The 12,928-nt window shown below is 42.5% G+C and overlaps 1 protein-coding gene across 5 annotated transcripts in view; it reads left to right on the top strand.

Annotated features, from left to right (window-relative positions):
• Positions 1–791: 791 nt before the first annotated feature.
• Positions 792–12,928, top strand: part of BICDL1 (BICD family like cargo adaptor 1) — a 66,537-nt gene continuing 54,400 nt past the window's right edge. The window contains exons 1-2 of one of the 5 annotated variants that reach the window (XM_014566021.2): positions 792–1,998; positions 8,657–8,872. In XM_014566021.2, the coding sequence (XP_014421507.2) occupies positions 1,570–1,998; positions 8,657–8,872 (645 nt within the window). In that variant the 5' untranslated portion in view covers positions 792–1,569. The remainder of the gene's footprint in view (positions 1,999–8,656; positions 8,873–12,928) is intronic. The other 4 variants (XM_032471405.1, XM_014566022.2, XM_006192695.3 and 1 more) reach the window with 4 other exon arrangements.

Here is a 12,928-nt window from a genome sequence, read left to right as displayed (position 1 = left end):
CCTGCCTGGATCTGATCCTGCGTCTCTCAAGGCCTCAATTTCCTCCTCTGTAAAATGGGAAGAGTGATAGTACTGACTTTATAAGATTCTTGTGAGGATTACCTAAGAAAATGCCTATAAAGCACTTAACACAAAGACATGGCACAAACTAAGTGCCACGGAAGTTATTATTAGGGAGATTCTTTGCTTCGTATTCCCATCTGTGAGCTACGTTTTCCGTTATTTCTCAACATAACCGCTTTCTTTCGGGGCTGCTGAACTCTGAGGCATCTGGTCCCTTATATTCCTGAGTCATCATCATTAAGATGCTGGGATTCTGAAGTCATCCTTTTTCCTACTGCTCTCTAGGGCTCCCTCTCCTGACTGCTTAGCTCTCGCGGGGGCTCAGACCCAAATTCCAGGACTACGAGTCTCTGTCGGGTTTGACCACTCTTCTTGGAGAAATGTCCCCAGTCCCCTTGGAGACCACCTAATAGGCAACTCCAAGACTCCATCAGACTCAGGGAAACGCCCCAGCATAGAAGCCGCAGCGAGGCAGGGGGCCCCGCGGCGCTCCGGGGTGAGAGCAGGCTGGCGGCGGGGCCGTGCCCCGAGGTGAGAGCGAGGCCGCACCCCGAGGTGAGCGTAGTGGGGGCGGGGCCACACCCCCAGGTGGAGGCGAGGTCGGGGGCGTGGCCGCGCTGGGGTGGGGTTGTGGGGGGACGCGTGGACTGTTAGGGATGCGCCAGCCATCTCCACAGGCGGCGCGCGCAGCCGCCCCGGGGCGAGAGGCAGCGCACGGGTTAAGGCAGTCGGCGCCACCTGGGCGCCGCTGAGGAGACCCGCGAACCGGCGAATCGCGCGCGGGCGCGGCGAACAGGTGCCCGCGCGCGTCAGGCTCCGGCAAGGGGCGGGGAGAGGGGGCGCGGCCGGAAGCACGGGGCGGGGTGCGGCTGGCCCGGTGAGCGGGAGGAGCCGAGGAAGGCAGGAAGGAGTTCGCCCGGCTGCGCGGCGCGCGATGTGGAGCCGCCGCTTCGGCGCCTGCAGCAGCTGCCGTCGCCGCCGCTGCTGCTGCTGGGGCTGCCGCCGAGCCGAGGGACATGGAGCGCGGCTGCAGGGAGCGGCCGCCGGCAGCAACAGCAGCGAGCGTCGCGGCGACACCAGAGAGCAGCCCGCCCCGTGAGGCGCTGCCCGGCCGGCGGCGGCAGCGGCAGCAGCAGCAGCAGCAACAGCAACAGCAACAGGGCGGCTGAAAACCCGGCGGCGGCGTTCCTCCTCGCAACCTCCCCTCCCGCTTCGCGTCCCCTCAGTCTTCCCTTCCTTAGTCTTTCCTTTGCCACCCCCTCCTCCTCCTCTCCAGGGCTAGCGGAGCAGCTGAGCCCCGGGGCGGGGGGAGGGGGCGCGTGCCGCCGGCGCGGGGGAGGGGCGGGCCGGCGCGCGCCGCGCCCAGGGCTCGCGGGGACCCGGGGGGCGCGTGCCGCGGCGCGAGGCGAGGCGCGGGGCGCGGGGCGGCGCGGCGGGGCCCCTCCCCCCTGCAGCCTGGCGCGCGCCGGCCGGGCCGCACCGCTGCGGGCTCCGCGCGCGCGGGCCATGTCAGCCTTCTGCCTGGGCTTGGCCGGCCGCGCTTCAGCACCCGCAGAGCCGGACAGCGCCTGCTGCATGGAGCTGCCCGCCGCGGCCGCGGACGCAGTCGGGAGTCCAGCCGCCGCCGCCCTCATCTCTTTCCCCGGGGGCCCCGGGGAGCTGGAACTGGCGTTAGAGGAGGAGCTGGCGCTGCTGGCGGCCGGGGAACGGCCGTCCGACCCCGGGGAGCATCCTCAGGCCGAGCCCGGGCCTTCGGCCGAGGGGGCCGAACTGCAGCCGCCACCCGCTCAGGATCCCGAGCTGCTGTCGGTGATCCGGCAGAAGGAGAAGGATCTGATGCTGGCGGCCCGACTGGGCAAGGCGTTGCTCGAGAGGAACCAAGACATGAGCCGGCAGTACGAGCAGATGCACAAGGAGCTGACAGATAAGCTGGAGGTGAGGACGTCCCTCCTGGGGTGGGTGGGTGGGAAGCAGGGTGGTGGTAGGGGGAGCCCAGGCACCCGCGAGCCGGCCCTGGGCATCTTCGGGAACCACTAACTCACCTACCCCGCCCCACCCCATCCTTGCTCACCCTGCCTCACAGAAAACCGCTTGCAAGGCGGGTGGTTTGATGGAGGGTTTTGGATTATCAGACCAGGGCATTCACTGGACCCACCTGACTTTCCCAACCTTCTCACATCACAGCACGAGGGTCCAAGCACGGCTCCAACCGCTGTGGGCCGTTCTATATATGTACTGTACACAGCATCTAAAATAGAGCTTACAGTATGACTAATTTATACAGCACTGAAGTGATATGTGCACACAGGGAAATTAGAAAGTCGGGAAGCATTTAAAATATGCTCCAGGTTTTCAGAGAAGTGGTTAATCACTAATCAGGGTGTTAGCCGAAAGCTTTCCAGCTTTGGCATTAAGGCCTCCAGATGCCCTTGTCTTAACTTCCCAGCAGCTCAGAGTTGTGGGAAACAAGTGCCCCTAAAGGAGCTTTATATAGCCTTCAAATACTCAAGGATTAGGAAATATGGTTCCACTGCAGAAATCAGACAAGCCTGGGCTCAGCATGTGACCACAGGTTGTGGATTTAATTTGGACTTCAGTGTTTATATGTATTTAAACAGTACTTTTCTGTTTCTGTTCTGGGTCTCACATATGCAGTTGCATGGCCAGATGCAACCTATGAGAACCATATAACTTTAACTATTGTTATAAATACCGCTTAGAGTATTTGTAAGATTTCTGCCAATTCTCTGGACCAGTCTTTTGCAGCTTGTGCACATTTATTTTCTTGCCCTTAACTAGAAAAGGGCCTTGAAAGTGGTATAGATTGCCACCATTTCTAAAAATTAGACTTTCAAAAAAAAAAAAAAAAAAGAAGAAGGGGGTTGGGTAAGTGGGTGTCTGTGGCATTGGAGATGAGTTTATCCTTTTATGCTTTGTGCATTTACTACTGTTACCAAGTTTGGCTGCCACCAGTTCTTTTTAGTCTTAGTTACAAGAGAACAGTACAGTCCTGAATGAGGTCTGAAATTGACCCCAGTCTTCTGGTTCCACATCACTGCCACTGGTCAAACAGTCAGAATGTAGATTCAGAAACTTTTCTATAATAAGAAGTGTGTCTGTCATCCAGACATATCAAAAGTAAATCAGGGAGAAAAAAAGGAAACCAATGAGTGCCCTGTAGTTCAGTTGGCCTGTTAACTAGGTCTGCCAGTCGATGAACTCCTGAGATACTTCTCTGAAAAGTGGTTTGTGAAACCTGTAGGTAGACTGCCAAAAAGCAACCCAATGAATGGAATTGTTTAATATTCACTTGAAGCAGAGGTCTAGAAATAAAAGGGTATCATTTATTTTTTCTTTAAAGAGATTCAATTACAGACTCTATACAGAAGTACTACTGCAGAGATTTATGCTTGAGATTTGAAATTCCTCCAAGTGAGGGACTTGATGAGACAGCCAGCTTGAAAGGAACATCAGTCAGTTTGATTAGTGATCGATTTTAGGATACTCTTAAGTGTGCAGTTACACACATCCTGGGTTTCATTTGGAACCTTTATACATGTCTTCAACAAAGGAGAAAGATTTCCAAATTCTATAATATGAAAGGTTCTGTTGTAAGCGAATAAATTACATTTGGCTTTTTTGCTATTGACTTGATAGACAATAATCAAATAGTTTAAAACTCTTATTAAACTATTTCTAAAAACTTCACAGCTCTCAGGTCAGCATATGAACTCTAGTGTTAAAATTTTATTTTTAATTTCTGGAGGTTTTGCACAACAATGTGAATGTACTTAACACTCCTGAACCAACAGTATACTTAAAAATGGTTAAGATGGTAAATTTTATGTTAGGTATACTTTACCATAATTTTTAAAATTACATTTAAAAAAAGCAAAATACTGATCATTAATCAATATTAATGAGTGATGGGGGTTCAGTTGTACTTTTTTTTAGATATGTCTAAAAATTATTAAAAATTTTTAGTTTTTAAGAAAAGTACATTTAAAAATATCTTATAAAGCTTCGTATTATCATTAGTTCTTTGTTAATTCTGTTAGTTCATATGAGAGTGACAAATCTGATTAACAGGACTATTTCATTTGATATCTGCAAGTGAATTTTCCCTTGCAAATTATACCTACAAGTATATTTTTTAAGCAGCCTAGAGTTTAGAATGTCTGTTTGGACAGACAGCCTAAAGTTTAGAATGTCTAAAGTTTAACACAGCCGCTCTGCTAGATTTTCAATTAAATTCAACATTTAGGATTTCACTTAAATTCAATATTTTCAGTCCTTACTTTAAAAAGTATTCGTAAGATAAACAACAAGCTCCTACTGTATAGCACAGGGAACTATATCTAATAACTTGTAGTAACCTATAATAAAAAGAATACATACACATATGTATAACTGAATCACTATGCTGTAGACCAGAAACTAACACAACTTTGCAAATCAACTATACTTCAATTTTAGAAAAAGAATTTGTAATTTTCTACAAACTGTCAGTGGAATCAAACACATATTTTCATGGGTTAGTTTGAAAGATAAACACATGAGAGAATGTTGGTTTGACGACTAAATAATGAGACTGGTTTTGTTTTAGTCCCATCTGCTTCTTTAGGACTTCAAAATTGGCACCTTTCTAACTTCAGGACCAACAAGTCATTTTTAAGTGCTAAGCATGCACTCTACCGCTTGAGCTATATCCTCCCTGCCTTTGAATATTTAGTTTTTTAAAAATATGTTTTTAATGTCCAGGATCCCTTTTATCCCCTCTTCCAGCTGAGAGTGAAATTTCTCTTACTGCAGAAATAGTCTTTTCCATCAGTTACATTTTCTTCCCCCTTCCCTAGGCCAATTCTCATGATTTGAGCACTATTTTTCAAGAGGCAAAACAACTAAGGTGAAAATGATTACATAATGGGGTAATAGATTTAGCTAAGCAAACACAGGAGTCCTTATTTGCATTCAGTGCTTGGTCCACTTAAAAGATAGTATTTTTTTCTAGCAGGGAGGGATAAATTAGGAGTTTGGGATTAACATATACACTGTTGTATGTCAAACAGACAAATAACAAGGACCTACTGTATAGCACAGGAAACTATATTCAATATCTTGTAATAACCTATAATGGAAAAGAATCTGAGAAAGAATATATTTGAATCACCTTGTTGTATGCCTGAAACTAATACCACATTGTAAATCAACTGTACTTCAATTAAAATTTTAAAAATAGTACAATAAAATAGGAATGTAAAATACATGGGTACATTTGTACAGTACACCAGTACAATGAAATATACCTCCTTCAATCTATTGCCTTTAATTGTTATATCAATTTTAATAAAACTGATTGAAATGATTAAAACATACTATTTTTCAAGAATCATATCCTGGACTTATGAGAATCATATTGCTTTTTTGGTTCTTTGCAGAAAGCTATTTCTGTAACAACCAGTTTTGGGTGGGCTAATGATATTCACTTTTGTTTTTTCAGAGTTTAAACTTTTTTTTTTAGAATGGTTTTAGATTTACAGAAAAACTGGAGTGATGGTACAGTTTCCATATGCCCTGCTCCCAGTTTCTCTATTATTTTTTATAATTTTTTATTGAGTTATAGTCATTTTACAGTGTTGTGTCAAATTCCAGTGTAGAGCATAATTTTTCAGTTATACATGGACACACGTGTATTCATTGTCACTTTTTTTTCGCTGTGAGCCTAGTTTCTCTATGATTAACATCTTCATTAGCATGGTATACTTACCATGATTAGTGAGCCAGTACTGGCAAGTTTTTATTAACTAATGTCCTTAGTGTATTCAGATTTCCTTAGCCTTTACCTAATGTCTTTTTCTGTTCCAGGATACCACAGTATGTTTAATTTCTGTATTTTCTTAGTCTCCTCTTTGCTGTAACAGTTTCTTAGACTTTTGTTTTTGATGACCTTGACAGTTTTGATACTAACTTTTTCCTTTTTTGAATTGATGTGTAATTGACATACAACGTTAAATTAGTTTCAGGTGTAGATGTTAGCTTTTAAAATACCACATAATGCTGAGAAACAAGGAATAGCGTGGGCAGAGCCTGATCTTCACACTTGCTGGTATTCTGGCTAGAGTTTACTGGTTAATTTAGCACTTAATTGATATATATATATATATATAATAGTAGAAGAAAGCTTTCTTTTCTCAGAGTAGACAAAAGGCTAAAATCATTAATAGGAAAGTCTTGATTTTTTTTTTTCCAAAGTGTTGGGACACCTGAATTAGGAAGTTTGTCTCATGTCCAAAGAAATCTAAGGACAGAGTAGACTGATCAGCACCACCTGTCCTCGCCCTGCCCCACCCCCTGGCAAGTGGATTGGATTGTTTTAGTTGCTTGGTTGGGCTGTTCACTAACAGCTGTTTGCTGAATATTTTTAAGTCTCTCTGTTCTTTTAGAGCACAAGCCTAATTTATCTGGCCTCTCAGTAACACTGATTACTGAGTTCTTGCTGTTGCCTTCTGCTCAGTCTTTTCCATTTTGGAAATACTCAATAAAACCAAGTATCACAGTTTTAGGATTGCAATTAGCATTTGCTTCTGCATTTAATCTTTCGGAAGTTTCTACAGTGATTAAAACAGTCTCATTTTTGGAAGTTTAGCAAAATGAGGGAAGCATAGAGCAGAAAATTCTCATGCTGAAGACTACAGGGTCTCTCATCTTTTCCCATGTGCTCCAAAGTCAGGCCATATAAAGTATAACTGTAATGTGACTTTTTCAACAAATATACCAGCATGACTATATCCAAATGGGTTACTCCCTTTAAAGTGGTCAACATTGGAGGCCATATATTTATTTCAGTGAAAATGCCTTTGCTAATGTGGTCAGAATTTTAGTTTTGGATCACTGTTTGGCACTTTATTCTGACTGCTCTGTCATGGTAAATTTTCATCTTTTGGGGGCATATTAGACTTTCAGAAACATTCACAAGTCACTTAGAGCAAATTGGAGGAATAAAATGGCAGGATGAAATGGGATCATCTCTTTTTAGATGTGAAGTAATGAACTGATTTTCTTGTGTAACTATACACTGGCCCTTAAGGCTTTCCAGAAGAGGCATTCCAGAAAACATTTGAAAGGTGAGAACTTGGATAGAATAAGAGCATAGATTCCCAAGGTGAAGAGATGTCTGAGTGCTCTGAAGGAGAAGATTCAAATGCTCATCATAGCTGGCTGAAACAACCTCATTGCTTGATATCAATCTTCAGTGCATCAGAATTTCCTGTAGAACCTAGATTCATAAATCAATAGATTGATAGATTGATAAATAGATAGATAGATGGATGCATGCCAAGGCCTCATCCCATTCTTAACTGAATCAGACTTTGAAATTGGTGTTCAGGTGGATATATTTTTCAGCAATTGCTTTACATTTCATATACATATCATATACTCCCTGAGGTATAGGCTTGGCTTTTTTGTACATACTATGCTTTTATTTATTTATTTTTATATTATTTATTTATTTTGGCTGGGGGAAGGAGGTAATTATTTATCTATTTACTTTGGGGGAGGTACTGGGGATTGAACGCAGGACCTTGTGCATGCTAAGCGTGCACTCTACCACTTAAGCTATAACCTCTCCCTACCATACTATGCTTTTAAAGTAGGAGAACATACTTGTCTCTGAAAAGAGACATTCATATTTATCTCACAGAAACAAAAAGATGTTCTTACTTCCTTCAATCCAAAAGAATTCTTTTCTGTTGAGCTGCTACTTCAGACCATCTGTACTTTTCCTGCATACCATTTGTCACACTGCACAACTTATTTCTTTTATCAGCCTCTCCCACTAGAATGGAAATTCTATAAAGGCAAAGAGCATGTCTGTTTTGCTCATCACCGTGACCCAGCACAGTGGCTGGCCCATAACAGGTGCTCAAGAAGGAATGAAAGGATCAGAGATAATTATGCAAGGCTAGTAGGCTATGATTTAATAAAAGTAGGCCTGAACCTGAACTTGAGTTAATGATTTTGAAATACAGTGCTATATATAGCAACAAATATTTATTGAGTTGTGATTTAGAGCATTAAACAGTCAAATGAGACCCAAATCCCAGCCCATTTGCTCCTGTAGACCTTGAGCTTGTTACTGAACCTCTTATCTTTGGTTGCCTCATTTGTAAGAAAAAGTGGTTGATCTGAAGGGTCTCTGGAGTTCTTTCTGTCTCTGAAAATTGTATTATGTGAGGCATAACAGATGATAGCAAAAGAAGCTTTTTAAAAGACTCACTTGAAGTTGTTTAAATGTATATTTCACCAATTAATTAGATGACTTACTAAATTTCACGTGAATTCCTAAGTCTAGAATCCCCATGACCAAGGACAAGAACAAACGTAATAACGTTAAGTATTTTCAGTAGAATGGCTCTCTTCCCTACTCTGGAAGAAGGGAATATTTTTGCAGCTGTGAACCTACCTGCCAATGTGGCAGTGGTTTCCTGTGCTGACTGGGAAAAAGAAAAGTTAAAAGAGAGTGTGAAAAGAAAAAATAGAAAGTCTCAGGATTTTTTAACAGTTTTTAAAATCCTCTTCACTTTTCACCCAGCACTTAGAACAAGAGAAACATGAACTAAGAAGACGATTTGAGAACCGAGAAGGGGAGTGGGAAGGGCGCGTGTCCGAGCTGGAGAGTGACGTGAAACAACTTCAGGATGAGCTGGAGAGGCAGCAGGTTCACTTACGGGAAGCAGATCGAGAAAAGACACGGGCCGTCCAGGAGTTATCAGAACAGAACCAAAGGTTATTGGATCAGCTCAGCAGGGTGAGTCACAAGTTAAGATTTTATGGTATAAAATACTGAAAGTTGAAACAGCTTTGGTGTAGTGTCAGTCATGTATCTGGTAAGAGTAGTTCTGATTTTTGTTGTCTTTGGTATTGATATCAACAAAAAAGGGTTTGTAACCTATAAGAGTTTCAGTTGTGGTGAACTATGTGTCAGGAGATGGCTGGCAATCAATTAACTTGGGAGTTTCCTCATTTTTAAAATGAAAGAGTTTGCTTAATGGTTTCTGACGTTCTTTACAGCTCTAAAAGTCGTTGATTCTTTTACCTAGAGAAAGTCTGTCACTGGTAAAATGATGTTAATGCATTTAGTTCAAATGTTAAATGGTGCCATCTTTAAACTGAAAAGCTTAGAGAAAATGTCTAGAGCAAATGGTTTTCACTGATGCTACATTTGTGAATATATATTCTTTCATATTGTTTAAACATGAAAGGAGGATATATGTGTCTGTATTTAAAATGTATCCTCTTTATTTCCACGTTAGGTAAAAGTTCTTCTTTGTGCCTTTATAGGGTGGTATCATGGAAGTATTAACTAACCAAGTCAAGACTGTAAAATCATTGCAAAGGAGTCTGAGGAATGAATAGGTGGAAATCTAATTTAAATACAGAACATACCATTTAACAAACGCAAGAATGTTGTTAATGCCCTGGTCTCTAAATCCACCTACTTTTGAAAATTAAGAGTTGGATTTATTACCATACCTCAATTCTTCTTATGTGTTGAAAATAAAACAATTTCAGTTACCAGAGGAAAATAGAACTTGTACCCTGATCTCATCTCTAAGCACGAACGTTCTCATCAAAGCACAGCCCTTGTCCGCATGTTTGGTGTTTGGTGCTTAGGTCTCTGGGAAAGGCTTAGCTAGAGCAGCATATGAAGTTATTTCACTAGTTTGTGTCATAGTTGCTTCCTCTGGGGACTTGAGACCTTCGTGGGTCACAAGGAAGGGTGGAGTAAATGCTACCACTAGGGTAAAGGAGAGACAGAAGGAGAGAATGGAACGGGGCCGGGGTGGGGGGCGGCAGGTAGGCTGGTGCAGATGGGAGAGGGAGAGAGAGAAAGAGAGAGGCCTGGTAACTTGGAAAATAGCTAGTTTCAGGAGCTATGAGAATATATGTGAAGGTGAGAATTCAGGTGGTTGGTGGAGCTAAAGATCTTGCCTGCAGGTTTCTCCTCTAGGGAATCAAATCACCATTTGATTGGCTGCAAAGGAAGAGTTGGAGTTTTTCAGGAAGTCATTTACAGGGCCAGCTCAGTGGCCTTCTGACTTGGTTCTAGGATCTGTTTCAGTAACTGGGAAGGGAATCGCTATCCTTATAAGATTTCATAGGTTTTTTTGAGTCTTCATTCATTATTCATGAAAGATTAAGCTAACCAGATATAGGCCTGGCCAGATTGATGTATTTGTTCAAAAACATTTAATACTTGCTCTGAACAGGTGTTCCTTTATGGAGACTTGTGAAAGAAATATAACACACCAGAACAACTTAAGGGGAAGTTATTTCTCAGGAGCTAAGTTCATGTCACAAAATAACATGAGCTGAAGCCAACTTGGCTCTCCTTTCTGAGAGAGACGAGGGGGGAAAGCAAATATTTGCATGACACAGCAGAAGCGCACTGAGCTTGGAATCTGGACGCTTGTTGAATCTTGACTCTGTTTCTCATCAGCTGGGTGACCCTGTTTGTGCCTCCTCTTTCTTATCTTCAAAATGGGGGTAAAAAAATACCTCGTGCAAGTACTGCTGAAATGCAAGTGAGGTAATGTGTTTATGTTAAGCAGTACATGGAGTTTACAATTTGCTTCAGGTTTGATGGCCACTTCACTGAGACGGCATCTTTATAGTTGAAGTTCCTCTGCCTAATTTCTCTGTAGAAAGTCCTGATAAGCTCTTTCTAAGAGAACATAGGAAGGTAACATTTCCACTAGATCTAGATTCCCGTTATCTTCTCTGGCCTTGAGTGTAGGCCCTTGATGAGTTTTGTGGCTTTTTTTCCCTTTCTCTTTTTAAGCAGGACAAGCCCCTTGGGTTTCCATCAGCAGTCAGTTTAGATTGCATTTTATTATCATTTTATTAACTAGGTATTCAGGAATTAGAGGAGCTGAGTACTTTGAAGTGAATTAAGATTCTCCTGTAACCAGCAGGAGCAGCAGAAGGCCATGCTTTTCCTGCAGTGTGTCTTTATAAGCATGAAATGTATAACATCTAAAATGTAGTGTGATATTTCTGTGACACTTTTGTCCAAAGTATTTTTAAATGTATTCCCTTTGCTTCTATGGCCACAAAGTTTTTTTGGTTTTGTTTTTAAATAACTGCTCTATTGAGATAGAATTCATATGCCATAGCATTCCCATTTTTAAAGTGTACAATTTAGTGGGTTTTAGTATATTCACAGAATTGTGTGACCATCACCACTCATTACAGAACATTTCACACGCCCCAAAAAGAAAGCCTACACCCGGTCACTCCCCATTCCTCCTGCCCCGCTACCCCCGCCATGACCCTTGGCAACCACTGATCTACTCTCTGTCTCTATGGATTTGTCTTTTCTAGACGTTTCATGTAAATGGAACCACACATCCATGACCTTTTGTGGCTGGCTTCTTTCTCTTAGCATAATGTTTTCCAGGTTCATCCACATTGTAGCATATATTCATTTTTATGGCTGAAGAGTATTCCATTGTATGGCTATAACACATTTTGCTTATTGATTCATTAGTTGATGGACATTTGGGTATTATGAATAAGGCTGCCGTAAGCATTCATCTGCAAGTGTTTGTGTGACCAAGGTTCTTTTCAGCTCTAAAATAGGATGCTCTGAGCATAGGTATCCCATGAGCTTTCGGATCCTCATTATGATGAACGAAGGGATACATATTGCTCTAATTTTATAGCTGGGAAAACTTGGGACAGAAAGATATGTGACTTAATTAAGGATCTTCCAGTTCTAGACTTATTAGGATTCCTGTGCCTCAGTTTCAGATTTCTGAGGCAGCAATTAAGGTCACCGACTTCGAAGCCCAGACAGCCCTGGGACCACACACCAACTCTGTTATTCACTAGCTGGGTGAACAAGGGAAAGTTTTCTCACTTTTTTAAAATCTTGATTTCCTCCACTGTGTAATGGAAACAGTTACGTTTTACTATTGTCTGATGGTGTTATGAGGACTACATGAGTATGTAAAGCTCTAAGCACAATGTCTAGCATAAGTCGGTGCTCAACAAATAGTAGCCACCATGATAATTATCATATCCTTATCGCGTAGATGAAATTTCTGCATCTTGTCAAACATTGATTCTCTAACATGAGAGCAGAAAAATCTGAAGTGTCCCCAGCACGTACTGGCGTGTACAAATGCTTTGTTTGGTGGTCAAATTTATACTCAAAAATATTTGTTTAAAATTGGCCTTCCCAGGAATTGAGTCAGATTTATTCCATGGCACCTAGTATACATTGTGGGAATGCCTTTATCCCCGTTCATTGGCTCAGTTGGGCAAAACACCCTCTAAATTCTTGTCTAGCTTCTAAGATTCTGTGAGACTCAAACTGATGTATTTGGAGAACATGTATTTCCAATTTAGAAAGTGATACCACGATGTTTTTGACAGGGGGGTTTCATAAGGCGTGTTAAACACTTACCCTCCTAACTACATGAAAAGTGGAAAGGATACAGTGGGCCTGACTTTCAGGAAGAGGAGAGGAGAGACATGGGCCACACTTGTTGCCTAAGACGAAGGAGATGGGAAGCTTAACGTGGAGGTTTTGTGAGAATCCTCCTGGTACATAAATAACATAACACTTTTCGCTGGTGACACAGAGCCATCCTTGTTTCTAGAACACCTTACAGTGAACCACAACAGCTGCTCATCAAAAGTAGTTTTAATTGCCGGATGGGCTTTTGTTCCTTTTGGGGTGGGGGGAGGCCTGTATTTTATTGATCTTATTCTTAAAGTCTGTTTCATGTATAGGTGCTGTGTTGTTGTAGAAAAAAAGACATGGCAGGGTTCAGTCAGCTTATCCTTGAAAGACATT

The sequence above is a fragment of the Camelus ferus genome, chromosome 32 (genome assembly GCF_009834535.1).
Source record: "Camelus ferus isolate YT-003-E chromosome 32, BCGSAC_Cfer_1.0, whole genome shotgun sequence".
Lineage (NCBI taxonomy): Eukaryota > Metazoa > Chordata > Mammalia > Artiodactyla > Camelidae > Camelus > Camelus ferus.
The sequence above is the reverse complement of the archived record's forward strand: the minus strand, read 5'-3'. Positions and strand labels throughout refer to the sequence as shown.